The sequence below is a fragment of the Bison bison genome, unplaced genomic scaffold (assembly GCF_000754665.1).
Source record: "Bison bison bison isolate TAMUID 2011002044 unplaced genomic scaffold, Bison_UMD1.0 scf7180017864499, whole genome shotgun sequence".
NCBI lineage: Eukaryota > Metazoa > Chordata > Mammalia > Artiodactyla > Bovidae > Bison > Bison bison.
This window is the reverse complement of record NW_011495058.1, coordinates 6,680,065-6,694,757: the sequence shown is the minus strand read 5'-3', so window position 1 is coordinate 6,694,757 and position 14,693 is coordinate 6,680,065. Positions and strand designations below refer to the sequence as shown.

Genomic DNA, 14,693 nt, shown 5'->3' with positions numbered 1-14,693 from the left:
TTTTTTTTTTTTTTTTTCACCACTTTTTTTTTTTTTTTACAGACAGCCCTGCTGCCACTGAGTGGATGAACTGGCTGAGCTCCCAACCAGAATGGTCCTTTGCAGCCTCCTCACCCCTCTGGCTAGGCTGAACTGCGCATGCCCGTGCTCTCCTGCCTCTGAGCAGAAAGGCTAGTTCTAATGAGCTCAAGTGTCAGCGTACTATAAATTACGGCAAGGGGAAAAAAAGAAACAACTTGATGCATGGCTGAGGATCTAAAAGAGGAATGTCCACCATTGTTTGTGATTATGGATCACATCACAATCTAATAGCAATTTTTATTTAATCAATAATTTCCATGCTGAACAGACAGGCCTGTTACAGAGAATCGACAGGCAGGTACTGATAGCAAAAAGCCTCGTTATTAATCTTTCCTCTGCCGGCTTATCAGCCAAACTACTGTAAAAGGCACCACCAAGATGGATTTTAGAAAGCCACTTTTCTCCTTTTGCACCCCCTCCCCCTCTTTCCCTCTCCCATAACAGATCGTGTAATGGAGACTCTACATTTATTTGAGTCACCTGGGGCTTGAGCGGCATAAAAAGGCAGTTCATATTAAACAATTTCACAAATCGGGAGGACCTAGACCATCACTCAGGGTTAGCCATTATAGGCTAATAAATCATACTTTCTCTTTGAGTTGTCAGTCGCTGAAAAGCTTTGTACAAACGTTGGCATCTGTAATTCCGTAAAGGCTTTTCATCTTGAAATAAGATGCTCTGGACTGATAACTAGAATAATCCCCTCTTGATCAAGGAAAAAAAAAAAATCTGCATTTTAACAATTAAAGCTCCTGCCAGAAGCCAAATGACTCAGTACTGAGACTAGAGCGAAGTTATCTCCACTGAACACCAGGAGAATACAGCCAGAACAGTGTTTTCTTTGCAGTTTGTTTGACTGGTTTATCTGGCCAGTAGGAACTGCACCATCTCTGGCCTACTTGCCCAGGAGAGGGAGGCCCGAACACTTTCACTGCCCCCTGGAAGGATTCTGGTGAAGATCTGCTCTTCCTGAGCCAAGATTCTCCTGCTTGTCCTGGAGAGAAAGCGTGGCTTCTTGGGACGAACCACCCACAAGTGCTGATACATGAAGCTAACACGCAATAAACCGCACAGGTGAGATGGGGTTGGACCAGGTGTGTCAAGAGACCTCCCCACCCCCGAATCCTGTAAAGCAGACAGAAGAGGGCACGTACACAGTTTTCTTTTCCTGACTTGAAAGACATTTCCAGAACTTGAGATCATGTATCCATAACTAGAAAATAAGGCAGAGCAGAGAAACAAAACAAAGAAAACTGGTAGTAGTCACTATCACTCCTGCTGCTGCTGCTGCTAAGTCACTTCAGTCGTGTCCGACTCTGTGCGACCCCATAGACGGCAGCCCACCAGGCTCCCCCATCCCTGGGATTCTCCAGGCAAGAACACTGGAGTGGGTTGCCATTTCCTTCTCATGCATGAAAGTGAAAAGGGAAAGTGAAGTCACTCAGTCGTGTCTGACTCTTAGTGACCCCATGGACTGCAGCCCACCAGGCTCCTCCGCCCATGGGATTTTCCAGGCAAGAGTACTGCAGTGGGGTGCCATTGCCTTCTTTGAGTCACTATCACTACCTGGGTGTTAAACTTTGATTAGCACCAAAGCAAGCATCTTCCAAAAGTGATCAGAGATCACTCTCCCAACACACTGATCAATCTACTTTAAATAGAGACAACAGGATTTTGGGCGCTGTAAGTAATGAGCCCGGGCCACTTACAAAAGAGACAGGGATTCCATGAGTCACCTCCCAGGTGCCCAGTTGGCAACTGGAAACTTCAAACTTCTCTCTGAACAATTTCTACAATGTCCGTGTTAGCTGCGAAAACGCTGAAGTATCTCTAAACTCTCCTTCCAAGTTTTAAAAAATAATTCCCAATTCAAAGTCTTGGTTCCAGCTCTGCCCCTACCCTACTCCTGTCTTCTTCAACACAGCTTTGCAAAATTCAGCCCTCATCTTTTCAAAGCTCATGCTGGCTCAAGCTTTCTTATCAGAAACATCAATTCTCCTTACTCCATCTAGAATAGAAGTCAGCCGGCTCATCTAGCAGTCAGGTCACCCATGAAATGTTGCTTCTCCGCTCCATAACCTTACTTCCCACTACCTTTCTCCTTGCAGACACACTCTGGTTCTATCATCACTGCATTACTTACCATTCCTCAGTCCCAAAGCACAGAATGAGTCATTTTGTGTATACAACAAGAAATGTCCATCCTTATATAAGCCACTTCTAGGTAAAATTCTCCCATACTTTCTGCACCCATTAACTTCTTTCTGCCATCTTTTCCACATGGATGCTCCAGCTCCTCCCCAAAATGGTCTTTCCCTTTTTACATCCACTTGCTTTTTCAAGATAATATTTCAAGCACCATTTCATAGGCGACCTGACTGCTAGATGAGTTGTCTGACTTCCATTCTAGACGTTTCTCTCAGTCCTTCTTCTGTCCCTTCACTTTACTTTCTTTCCCACTGCTCTGTCTTCCCAATACCTGGCCCTGTCTCTTCCTGAACGGCCTGCCCTGTATGTTCTCCTAACTTAAAGGGATAGATTTAGAAAGATGAGTGTCTCAGGTTCTCAACGCCAAGTCCATAAGTCTAACTTGCATGAAGCTTTTGTCTTCTCAATACTATGCCTGAAATTTGTGTAGTGGCCACTATATGGCAAAGATGCATTGTAGCTGGTAAGAGCCTACAAAGGTGAGGGGGCACAACCAAATTACCAACATATTTATATATTCTTTTCTTAGTCTAATGAAAAACCTTAATCTCTCCATTCTTCAGTTAATTAGGCTTTTTTATTGCTACTTCTGGGTTTTATTCTTCCTTATATTTGAATAATGCTTTAGAGTTTACAAAGTACTTCCATCATATGATCTCATTCTATCCTTACAAATAAAAAATTAAAAAACTCTGTGAGGAAAATAAGATAGATATTATTATCTCCACTTTACTGATGATAAACTGAGGATTAAAGTTGTTGAGTGACTTAAAATCAGAAACAGTTTTTTGGTAGTGGGTGTGTGCTCAGTTGCTAAGCCCTGGCTGACTCTTTGCAACCCTATGGACTGTAGCCTGCCAGGTTCCTCTGTCCATGGGATTTCCCAGGCAAGAATACTGGAGTGGGTTGCCATTTCCTTCTCCAGGGGATCTTCTGGGGATAAAAAAAGTAAATATCCAACATACCATCCAATACTCTCTCCACACCCCACTCACTGGTGAATGCTAGTTTTCCTGGTAACTGGCAGGGGTGGGGAGGTGAGGGTGGCTTAAGTTTAAGGCCTTGGCCTAAGCATAGTCTTTTAAGGATATGCGACTTACAATTCTCTTCTTGTGCGAACATTAATCGTTCTAGAAATGAAAAAGAAAATCTATTTGTGACAGTATTTAGCTAATCTCAGAAAAACGTAAATGTCTCTGAATCTTCAAAAACTCCTTGCACTAGAAAATTGCTTTCTGTTCCTGGAGCTCTGTTTTATGTCAAAGTGGGAGCCTGATCTCCAACCCTGCTTGCCATGATCTCAGAAGCTGAAGTCTGAATGACTTCCTTCAGTCTGCAAGAAAAAAAAAAATAGTGATGGAATTTCTCCACTAAGACAAAGGAGCTTGGCTGGTTTGGGGACTGAACTACTGAGTGTGCCTAACCTTAGCAAATGTGGTTTTAAAATAAAATTCTGCCAATTTATGCACAACATACAACATATACCCCATACGTGCACACACATGAATGCATATACACACAGAATATATATAAATGTAATATATAATGTCCATAAATATTATATATATGTAATACAAATATAATCACCTTTTGCTGGAGACTATTTAATGAGGTTATCTTTTATTTTTAATCCAAACATCCTAAAGCAGGGGTCCCCAACCTGTTAGGAGCCAGGCTGCACATCAGGAGGTAAACAATGGTGGGCAAGCAAGAGAAGCTTTGTTTGCTGCTCCCCATGGCTTGCTCCCCATGGCTCGCATTACCACCTGAGCCTTCCCCTGCTCCCCAGTCTGTGTCTTCCACAAAACTTGTCCTTGGTACCAAAAAAGTTGGGAACCACTGTCCTAAAGTCCATTTAAACAGGATAAAACTTATCTTTAATCACAAATATACTTTTTTTGTTTTGCTGTTTTCTTTTCTTCCCACACTGCAAGAGAAAAGATTAGGGCAGTAGAAGGGTGATTCTCCCACTCCTGGGGAACATTTGACAACGTCTGGAGACACTTTTGGTCGTCACCATGGGGCATGGGCACTCCTCGCATCTACTGGGCAGAGGTCAGCAATGCTGTGAACAGGCCTCCAAGGAACAAGAGAGACCTCACCACAAAGAACCCTCTGCCCCCAGAGAGTTGAGATGTGCTAAAGTTGAGAAGCCTCGGTTTAGGGCAACCATTAAGGAGAACTTTCAGAAGGATGTTAGCACAGATGAACACATAATAGGATGAGGCTGTAAATCTCAACACAGAGCAAGCAAGTCCAGTGAGGGATCTGGAGTACAAGAAAGGGACCCACTTCTCCAGCCCTTCTCTCCGAGGTTTCATGAACTGGAGCTCCAGTCAGTATCTTTATGCAGTTATTCATTTCATGATGATATACCAATGTAAACACTGCCCAAATACCAGCCTAAACCAAGTTTTTATGGGCAATGTGTACCCACTTAGCAGCCAGTAAATATCTTTACACTTCACTTTGGTGGTATGGAGAATCACTAACATTTTATTGAGTCTAATTTTAAGCTAATTCCCCCAACTGTTTAATGAAGTAAATACTATTCTTATTCTTGTTTCACAGAGAAGGAGTGTAACATGGCTGGAGTGGAGAGCAGGCTTCGAAGCCAGGCCTGTCAGCTTTGAAACGCACATTGTACTGTAGCAGAAAAGTGGTCAGCCAAAGTTTCCTAGCAGATACGGTGCTGTTTATTCTTACAAAATCACCACCATCATCCTCATCCTCACCATCATCACCAGCATCTTCACCACCATCATCACCATGATCACCATATCTCAAAAGCTGACCTCCACATATGGTCTGCTTTACGTTGACCTTAACTGTATTTCTAAAATTTCCCAGAAGCCTTTCTAGATATCCTTATACCCTTAATCTTCTTCTGAGACCCTAGAATCACAACAACACTCTACAGCTTCATTATGTCTAACCTTACGTTGTTTACTATGCTTTTATGTCTCCTTGTCTCCCCCTCCCAATGAGAAGGACCATTCCAGGAAGGTTCGGCCCAAATCCTGCTGGCAAGGTGCCCACTACTAAGCTGGGGCAGTGGGCAGCAAGAAAGCTGTGCCCAGGCCCTCTACTTGAGCTGCTGTTTGTCAGCACATACTTTTTCTGACAAACAAGAGGATTCATGATTTCAGCAAAATCTGCAAGTAAACTTTAGCAAGGTAGGCAGCCCAGCCCAAAGTGACATCATCTTTTCCTGTATAAACTGAGTCCATACACAGAGTCCCAGGGGACCAATTACTGGCAGAATCCAGAATCTCACCTAAAGTATCATTCAGAACTGGTCAAAAAGCTTTCGATAGGAAAATCCTTCCCAAATGGCAGAAACACTTATTTGGATAAAGGTTTTGATGAACTATTTCAGGAGGTATAAAATGGCTGGACAAATTTAAGAAAGCAACTAAGAAATTATTTGACACCAGTTATATCTTATTCAAAATATGGATTTGCTATTCTTCATTCATGGGCTAAGGCACATTAGTAAAGGGGAAACTTTAATGATTCAATAATTACTCAAGTAATTAATATACCACCTTTAGAAAAATTAACTACAATTATTCTGGAGGGGACTTAATCTACAGAGATGGCAAAGACCCTGGGAAACAGATGGTGAGTACCTGCCTCCTGTGAAACCTCATCCATGGCAGGCTATACTTCCTTACCCCCTACTTCCCCAACTCAATGTGGGGGAGAGCACAGCTCAGCACCCCAGGAAAGTGTGGAAGAGCACAGCTCAAGATCACAGGTGGCTGCCAGCCAGTAAGTTGGTATCTGAAGTGAAACCTGTCTGCCATCCTTATTTTAAGGACTATCCAATCGGAATCCTTCATTTGCTTTAGGAAAACAACCGAGGCTGGGGGAGGTGAACTATCTCAGGAAGTCCCATCTGTCAGATCCACAACGGAGGAAGAGAATGGGGTCTCTAGCTTCAGTCAAGTGCACATCTCAGCTCAGGAACAATGAATATAAAATAAGCCTTAGAGCTAATATGCGGAAGCCACAAAACCCAATGGCACCACTCCTCACCCCTCCCCCATGCCACCCTGCAAAACACAAACGTACATAAAACAAAGAGACGTGTAACCTCTTTGAGACCCTCTGTCTGTTTCTCATTAGGGCCGCTGCATGTGATCTCTGTTTGGCCTTGGACATGGGGGACAGCACTTATTTTCACGGCTGTTTCACAGTATGATAAGTGAGAAAATAACGTTCTAAGGGGTCAAATGGTTCCAGGGAGGTCACCTCAAGGGTCAGGGCAGAGATGGGGCTGCCACTCAGAATTCCGCCGGCCCCAGGAGGCTCTCACTGGTGGGCCACACAGCCCTCTGTGCCCCCTACTCGGTATAATCTCCTGAGTGTCTTTATGGGAACAATTTCTGCAGGTGCAATTTAGGCAGTAACTCTAAAAAGAATGTGACCCTTGGGGCATGATTGTCGAAGGATGACTTTGAAGTTGGTAGCTCTTCGTCTACATTTTCCATGCAGTATTTCCAAATAATTAGAGTAACTAAATTAACTAGCAACTCCATGTAGAGAAAATAAGATCAAAATCTTCACTCGTTCATTTGAGGTTTTATGTGCACACAAAACTAATTTCTGTCTCTTATCAGAGACCCTGATCACATCCTAAATTCAATTTTCTCTTAGGTAAAGATATACAATGCAACTTTAGCAAAGGGATCAAAATTAGCTGGAAAATATTTAAAATGCAAATTTGGGAACATGGTATTAATATGAAAATAATGTCTTCACCACATCGTAACTCTTCCTGGCGTTTCTACAGATGCATCAATTCTTTACAGATTAGATGTGCTTCCTTTATATCTACATCTCTATGATATTAAGAAGAAAGTCTTGCATTTTCATGCTGCTGATGTATAGAATTTGTGTTCCAATGGCAGCAAAGGTGATTATAGCTGTGTTCTTCTGATAAAGAAAACTTCAGCAAGCTTTTAAAGATCAAAATTTGCAGCATATGAAAGCATTTAAAATCCAAGTAGGTGGCTAATCATCGTATAAAACGGTGCATTTTTGACACCATGCTTAAAAGATACAAATGAAGGAGTGCAGTGACATACATGCCACCCAGATGAAGCTAGGGGGCTAATACAAACACCTCTCACATTCTCTGCTGTTCGATCTCACATGCAGGAGACAGGAGCCCCCACAGTGTAACTGCCAAGGCTCTCCCTGCAGGATTATTCTGGGGGGATCAGCGTGGGGAATAAAACTGTTAAAAAATAATTTGATCTTTTTAAGACTTTTGAACAAATATTATATGTATTATTCTTTAAATGGAAAAGAACTGGTTGGAGGGGTGAAATAGAAGTTAAGGGAATGGCAGTGAGAGAGCAAACAGGTGGGCATTAGTTCTGATGATTATATTGTCTTTATTCTTCTGGATTCCACCAGTGATATTTTTAAGCATAACTAGAAGCCTGACAGTGGTGACTCACACCAAGGTACACGTTCTTCGTCCTTCACATATATTCCCTTTCCTTCTTTTTAAAAAGTCTCTCAAAGCATCAGTGGTACACACAACGCCATTCAGAAGCAAACAACCTGAGACTAACTTAGGCAGCAGGCAACGCATATTGGATTTTTTTCCATTGTTCAAGAGCCAAAGCTGGAACTGTCTTTCAGGACAGAATTAATACAAGAGGGAAATGGGTCTTAGGAAGTTTTGGGAGCCTCTCTCATCTCTTCCAGAACCCAGGCCAGCAGATAGAATTTGAGTTGTTTTACACAGCAAAAAAACTAAACCAAACCAAACCAAAACAAAAACCACATGCTGTGAACCAATATTCTACAACTTTCAGAAACATGTAAGATTAATGTGTCTTGGAATATATAATGCACAACAGCAAAAAGAGAATTAATTCATCTGAGATTAAAGGGGAAGTGTGGACTTTTCACACTGTTTTGAGATGTTAGAATATGTGTCTTCACATGTCAAGGTAAGAGAAAATGCTGGCATCTTGGCAAATCATTAGTAAATTTGGTCTTAATCAAAAGTACTCTAAATTAATTTTTGTACTCTATGTCCTTCTTACTGTGTTATTCCTATTTTAACTAAGAAGGGAGCAAAGTACACTAAAAACCAGCTAACAAAAAAATACGTCTATCTTCTTAGCTTCTGGGCATAGAAGTAAATTTATGACAAATTTAATACTAGCTGGAGAGTCATGGAGCCCAATTATAATTATCTTGCTGAGAAGAGAAATTAATTAAACATCCCAGTGATAAAGACCTCACAGCAAACCTGGAATCAACACACCGTGGGAGACGGACAGGGGCTTGAAATAAAGGAGAAGGGAAGGCAAAGGCAATATTTAGCCCATCTGTTCGGACAGTAATGGACCAGGGTCATCTTTTCAAGAGAACACGGAGTGCAGTACACTGAAAACGAGACGACCTGGTGGGCAAAGTCGGCTGAGTCCCTAATTCTCCTCTTCAACTCTGTGATTTGCTAATGCGAAACACATGTCTCCCTTCTGCACCAAGTTCAAATGACTCTGGAATTCCAACCGTGCAGCTCAGCGACTGAACCAGAACAAGGGGAGAACTTGTCAGGATTTAAGAGCTTTCAGCAAAGCCCTTCAATTGCAGCCAGCACCCTATTCCACGGGAGGATATCAATTATAGATAGTGACTTGCTTTCGCAGGCAGTCGGGACTGTCAGACACTAGATAGACAACCATGAAGAATCATGAATCTTTCTATTAACTGTAAGAGGGGGAAAAAGAATGGGTCATGGCTATAAATAAGGCAGGGCATCAGAATGGTTTAACACCTTGCCTCTTGGTTGTCGGGAGCATGAAAATGCAACTAATTCACAAAATGTCCTCTCTCCAAGGAGAGTCGCAGGAGCGCACACAGTTCATACTTCGTTCTGCCCCTATAAAACTGGGTTCTGCCACTGGTTTTTGGCCCGACTACCACCCAAGTAATTAGGTGGACTTGAACTAGCTATTCATTCCATTGACAAAAAAAAAATTATACACCAGGCCACTGCTGAAGTTATCAGATTCACCATGAGCAGGAAGGCACTTATTATGCCTGCCATGCGAAGGAAAATCAATTTGAACATACAAGTTTGGAATTTCCGCACGCCAGATAACAAGTAAAAAGGTATGGAAGAAGTGGTATTAAACCAGCATCCTTATTTATGTTTTTGTAAGTTAAAAATGTTAATTTCACTTAGCTAAATTTCCTGAACTCCTATAATTAATCTCAGACTAAAACTAATATCACAAAGCGAATATATTGGGTAGTCTCCTACTCCTGACACAAATTTCTTCTTGCCGATTTGAAGTTAAAAAGTGTCACTGCGTGTGTCATTCACTCCCTAGTTGTAATAATAAAACAGATCATGGTGGCCATTTAGTTGATTGGTGAAGCAGCCTTGCCTTAAAACTACTCAGAACTCTCTGTTAAAGCATCTTTCCTACCTAAAACCTTGTGTGAGATTAGATAGAAGTATCTGTGATATCCACTGTCTTTTAAAAACTTTCCCGTGGCATAGAAGGCATGGAGAATATGCAGGTATCACCACAACCCAAAAATGTTACATTAAAACCAGCCTCTAATGAAGAACACGGTTCCTTTTAAATGTAGACTTAGAATATACTCCTATTGCCTTTCCCATTTGATAACAGCTGGACCAAAATCAGGGTAGTCCTTGGAAAAATGACTTGTCCACAGAAAAGGCACCATGAGACTGAGTCCTCTCTCAGAAGGACGTTTTAAAGGGCAAGCAGCACTGCCAACAGCTCGTTTATGACGACAGGTTTTGTACAAATAGTTCTTCCCAAGTACGCTGTTCACTCACTCTATCACTGAGGGTATTCTTGGCCTCTTCCCCTCTTCGGGATTATTTCCCCATACTAAAAGAAAAATTCCAAACTTTTTTTTCTTCTTTAGTGTTACAATGTCTGTGGTTTCTATTAAAACAGTCAGCAAGAATAAAAGGCCATTAAGTCAGGCTTGGCTTAAAAATAACACTTGCATCAAATTAAAGAGCAGGAATCAAATTAAGTTCATGGAAAAATCTGGAAATACACCCTAATTAAAAACATTTGACTTTTAGTTTCTTGCTGGCTTGAAGAAATCTAGAATTCTCTCTATCCTATTACAAGGAAACACAATTAAAAAATAAATGGGGAGGAGGGACCCAGATGTCATGTTAAACCCTCAAAATGTTCTATATATGATGGACTTTAAAACCTGGTAAACCATGTATTTGACCCTATAATGTAACTGCTGATAGCTCAGCTGGTAAAGAATCCGCCTGCAATGCAGGAGACCCCAGTTCGATTCCTGGATCAGGAAGATCCTCTGCAGAAGGGAGAGGCTACCCACTCCAGTATTCTCAGGCTTCCCTTGTGGCTCAAATGGTAAAGAATCCACCTGCAATGCAGGAGACCTAGGTTTGATCCCTGGGTTGGGAAGATCCCCTGGAGAAGGAAAAGGCTACCCACTACAGTATTCTGGCCTGGAGAATTCCATGGACTGTATCATCCATGGGATCGTAAAGAGTCGGACACGACTGAGTGACTTTCAATAATAATAATAATGTAACCGCAGCATGTGCATATATTAGCAGATGGGCCAGGGTACGGAAGACACTCTTCAAAAGCCCAAGCAATTGACATATATACATCACTATATATAAAACAGATAACTAATGAGAACCTACTGTTTAGCACAGGGAACTCTACTTAGTGCTCTGTGCTGACCTAAATGGAAAGAAATCCAAAAAAGAGGGGATATATGTATTCGTATAGCTGATTCAGCAGAAACTGTCGCAATATTGTAAAGCAACTATACTAAAAAAAAAAAAAAAAGCCCACGCACACAGCATATGAAACATGGAGGGTGTGTCAGGAATTGTATAATCTTAGTGTTTTAACGGGCTTCCCAAGTGGTGCAGTGGTAAAGAATCCGCCTGCCAAAGCAGGAGATGCAAGGGACAAGGATTCAATCCCTGAGTTTGGAAGATGCCCTGGAGTAGGAAATGGCAACCCACTCTAGTATTCTTGCCTGGAAAATTCCACGGACAGAGGGGCCTGGTGGGCTGCAGCCCACGAGTCACAAAGAGTCAGACATGACTGAGCTGAGCGACTGGACATAGTACAGCGCACACAGCACAGTGTTTAAATGGAGGAGAGTTATCAAGTGAAAGGAATCGCCTAAAAAATAAAAAGTGTAAAAGAGAATGGAGTGGGTATGTGTATGGTATGTCTGAGTGACAGGGGAAGGGAGAGGAGGGGATCCCAAAGAAAGCTACTCCATCAGATTTTCTGTCGTATTTAAAGCTTACAAAAGGGTTCCACATGGCAAACCATCTTTAATGCCTTAATGCAGCCCTGTGCTTTGACATCGTTTCATCCCTGATTATCCAAATGCCCTTCCATCTCAGCTATTCCTGGTCCCATTTGCCAGGGAGACTCCACTGGTCTGAGAAAGTACCAAACAAAGATGAAGCACCAGCTGAGGACACAGGGCTAATCAAGTATGCGTGTGTGTGTGTGTTGGGGTGGGGGTGGGGGTGGGGTGCCCTGCATTTTCTGAAATAACAGGCAGGGGAGCAAAGCAGAGACTTCTGAATCTGGTGTGGGAAGAGAAGGTAAGGTTCTCAATCTGACCACGCTGCAGTTTCCAAAACATACATCACTATACACATTTTAAAATACATATCACTTTTTTCTAATAACTATGGGCCTGCAAGAATTAGCTTCAAGCCAAGAAACTGTGCTAATGGCTTATCCTGAACCATTACCTACTTCTCATAGAGAATGCTAACTGCTGTCTTAAATAATGGGAGAGTCCTGAGGTGGTGAGGGTGAGGACAGTAAGGCAGAAAGGAAAAAAAGAACTTTCCCCACCCCTCCGATTTTTTTTTTTTTTGTATTGTTACTGGGACTTGGCTGAAATCAAACTTGGTTAAAAGGTTAATAATAATTCATGTCCAGCTTACTATGACTCAATAACCATCAAAGTCGCTAACTCAAAATAGTGTTTTCTGGCTTACAGGATCAGAGTCATTACACTGTATTGAAGACTTTATTGAATTTTACACTAAGCTTTAGCTGACTGAACAGGTCAAGCACCATGGCTCAGAGTTTTCTTTCTTCTCAGAGAGTCATAAAGCCCCCGCCAGTGTGCCAGGCCACTAGCTAAGAAAGCTGACTCAGCTTGGGTCAGGGGAGCTGACCCCACAGGAAAGGTCACCTAGTGGTAAGCCCCGTCCCCAGCCCCGTTCGCTCACATGCACCAGCTGCTCCTGGGTGTCGAACTCTCGAGAACAGCCTTCCCAGTGGCAGTTTGTCTCATAGATGACTTCGGGCTCCTGTTTGCTTTCATCTTTGTCCCCTTCCTCCTTCACCAGGGTTGTTCCTTCTGGCTGTTCCTGAAAGGCAGGGAAGGGGGAAGCGAGGAGATAGAGGCGGACAAAAATCAGACACAGTAGAAGGGCGGATAAAAGGAGAGACTTGATGTAGGCTTGTCTTCCTCTAGATGCAGTTTTTTGGGGGGAATTAAAATGGAGCCCAGGTCTAACAACTGTGTTTGTGAATTGAAGAAACCAGAGATGGAATCATTTTTGTGCCTTTTTTTTTTTTTTTTCAGATTTACCCAATACACCTTCAGAGGTCATTAACTTGTGATTAAAGACAATAATCCAAACCAGAATACTGGTGTGATGGTGAGGCCAAACTTTGTTATCCTGAGTACGAAGGTAGAAAAAAAAAAACCCAAAAAACTAAGATGTCATCTCTTAAGAAAAGCAATCAAACTAGGTCATGTAGTCTTTACCCAAAAGACTGGTCTTTCTCTTTCAGTTAAAGTCTTTTCAGCATATTAATTTGTTTATTCTCATAGTCTGGAATTCAGGGAAAGGGTTTACTGCTAATTCTAATTGTGTTCTCCCTGCCATTGGAGGGTGTGAGAGGCACTCTGTGGATGTTTACAGGGATGATGTCTCCTTGGTTCAACTTCTGGTCTCCAAGGCTACACTCCCTGCCCAGGAGCCACAACATCTAAAACTTGGCAGCATAGTCTTTTCTAGGCTTCTAAGGCAGCTTTGCAGAAATGAAAAGACAAAGAATTTCCAGAATTCTGGGAGATGATTAGGTATGTAAATTCAGGATCTGACCTGCAGTTAGATGGCAAAAGCTGTATACAAGTGTTTATGTATAATTAACAAAATGTAAGAGCAAACGCATGACACCCATGCATTCCATCTTTCAAGTGCTCCCTGAAAAGGAAACATGGGCTTAAGTTTGGGCTAAAACAGCCTGACAATTTCAGGGTCCAGATTCTGTGCACATCCGGACTCTTGTCCAATCCTTATCTCAGGCACTGAATTAATATTCATTGAGCTCCATATTGGGCACAAGGAACCTGAACGATAGGGTGATGGGCATAATCTAAATATTTTTGAAACTGAGGCTCAGGATCTCAGTAACAGCAGAGACTAAACTGAAACTTAAACTTGTACTTTCAGGACTTTGGGTAAAGAGCCAGAATTGAAGTAACCTTAGATTAGGTTAGCTGTGGCGGGATCCCTCTTGGCTCTATAGGGTCTCCTGGCCAGTGGGAAGTGGCAAAATAAGAACAAGAAAGAACATGATCATTGTGGAGAATTTCCTTGGTCTGCCCTGCTCGGGCTGAGAGCCAGGCACTCGTAATTCAGGCCCAAGATCAGAGCCATAGCCTGAAGTTTGTTCACATCCCTGATCAACAACAAATGCATCCAACCACTTACTCTATGAACTCAAGTATCTACCCCACAGAGCTGCCTGCATTTTTGTGTGTTTGCTTCTGAGCTGGAGAAACAGAGTCAAATTCCAGACCTGGCCATCTGTCAAACGCGTGTATACAGCCAAGGCCAAGAACACAGCAGACAAGCCGAAGCTGTGAAAGGCACCAGGCTAGGTGCCTGAGTCAGGCACCTCCCTCACCTGCTGGCCCCGTGGCCCTGGGCTGGGGAGGTCTTCATCTGGTTTGATCTTGGAGCGTTTGTTGTGCACCAGGTCCCCCGTACTGCTCACTGCAGACTCACTCGTGGGCTTGTTCTGCAGGTCACATTGGCAGGGACAGAGACAAAAATTAGATTCTGACCAACGAGCAGGACCACAGCCAAAACACACAACTCGAGACTAGCAGGCTTCTTCGGCACTAGAATGATGACAGATAAGGCTCCTATTTCCAGGTAGCAGAGTTTGGAAAATGTGTTCACAGCTAGGATAATGAACTTATTTACAAACAGAAATCGCGTTACAGATGTAGAAAACAATCTTATGGTTACCAAGAGGAAGGGGGTAGAGGGATAAACTGGGAGACTGGGATTGACATATACACACTACTGTATATAAAATGGGCCTCCC

At 42.5% G+C, this 14,693-nt stretch overlaps 1 protein-coding gene across 5 annotated transcripts in view; it reads right to left on the bottom strand.

Annotated features, from left to right (window-relative positions):
* The window catches only part of GLI3 (GLI family zinc finger 3), a 321,249-nt gene that overhangs the window by 64,351 nt on the left and 242,205 nt on the right, over positions 1–14,693 (bottom strand). For all 5 annotated transcript variants that reach the window (XM_010829081.1, XM_010829080.1, XM_010829082.1 and 2 more), the window contains 2 exons: positions 14,268–14,381; positions 12,575–12,715 (listed from right to left, as the gene is read on the bottom strand). In XM_010829081.1, coding sequence (XP_010827383.1) covers positions 12,575–12,715; positions 14,268–14,381 — 255 coding nt within the window. The remainder of the gene's footprint in view (positions 1–12,574; positions 12,716–14,267; positions 14,382–14,693) is intronic.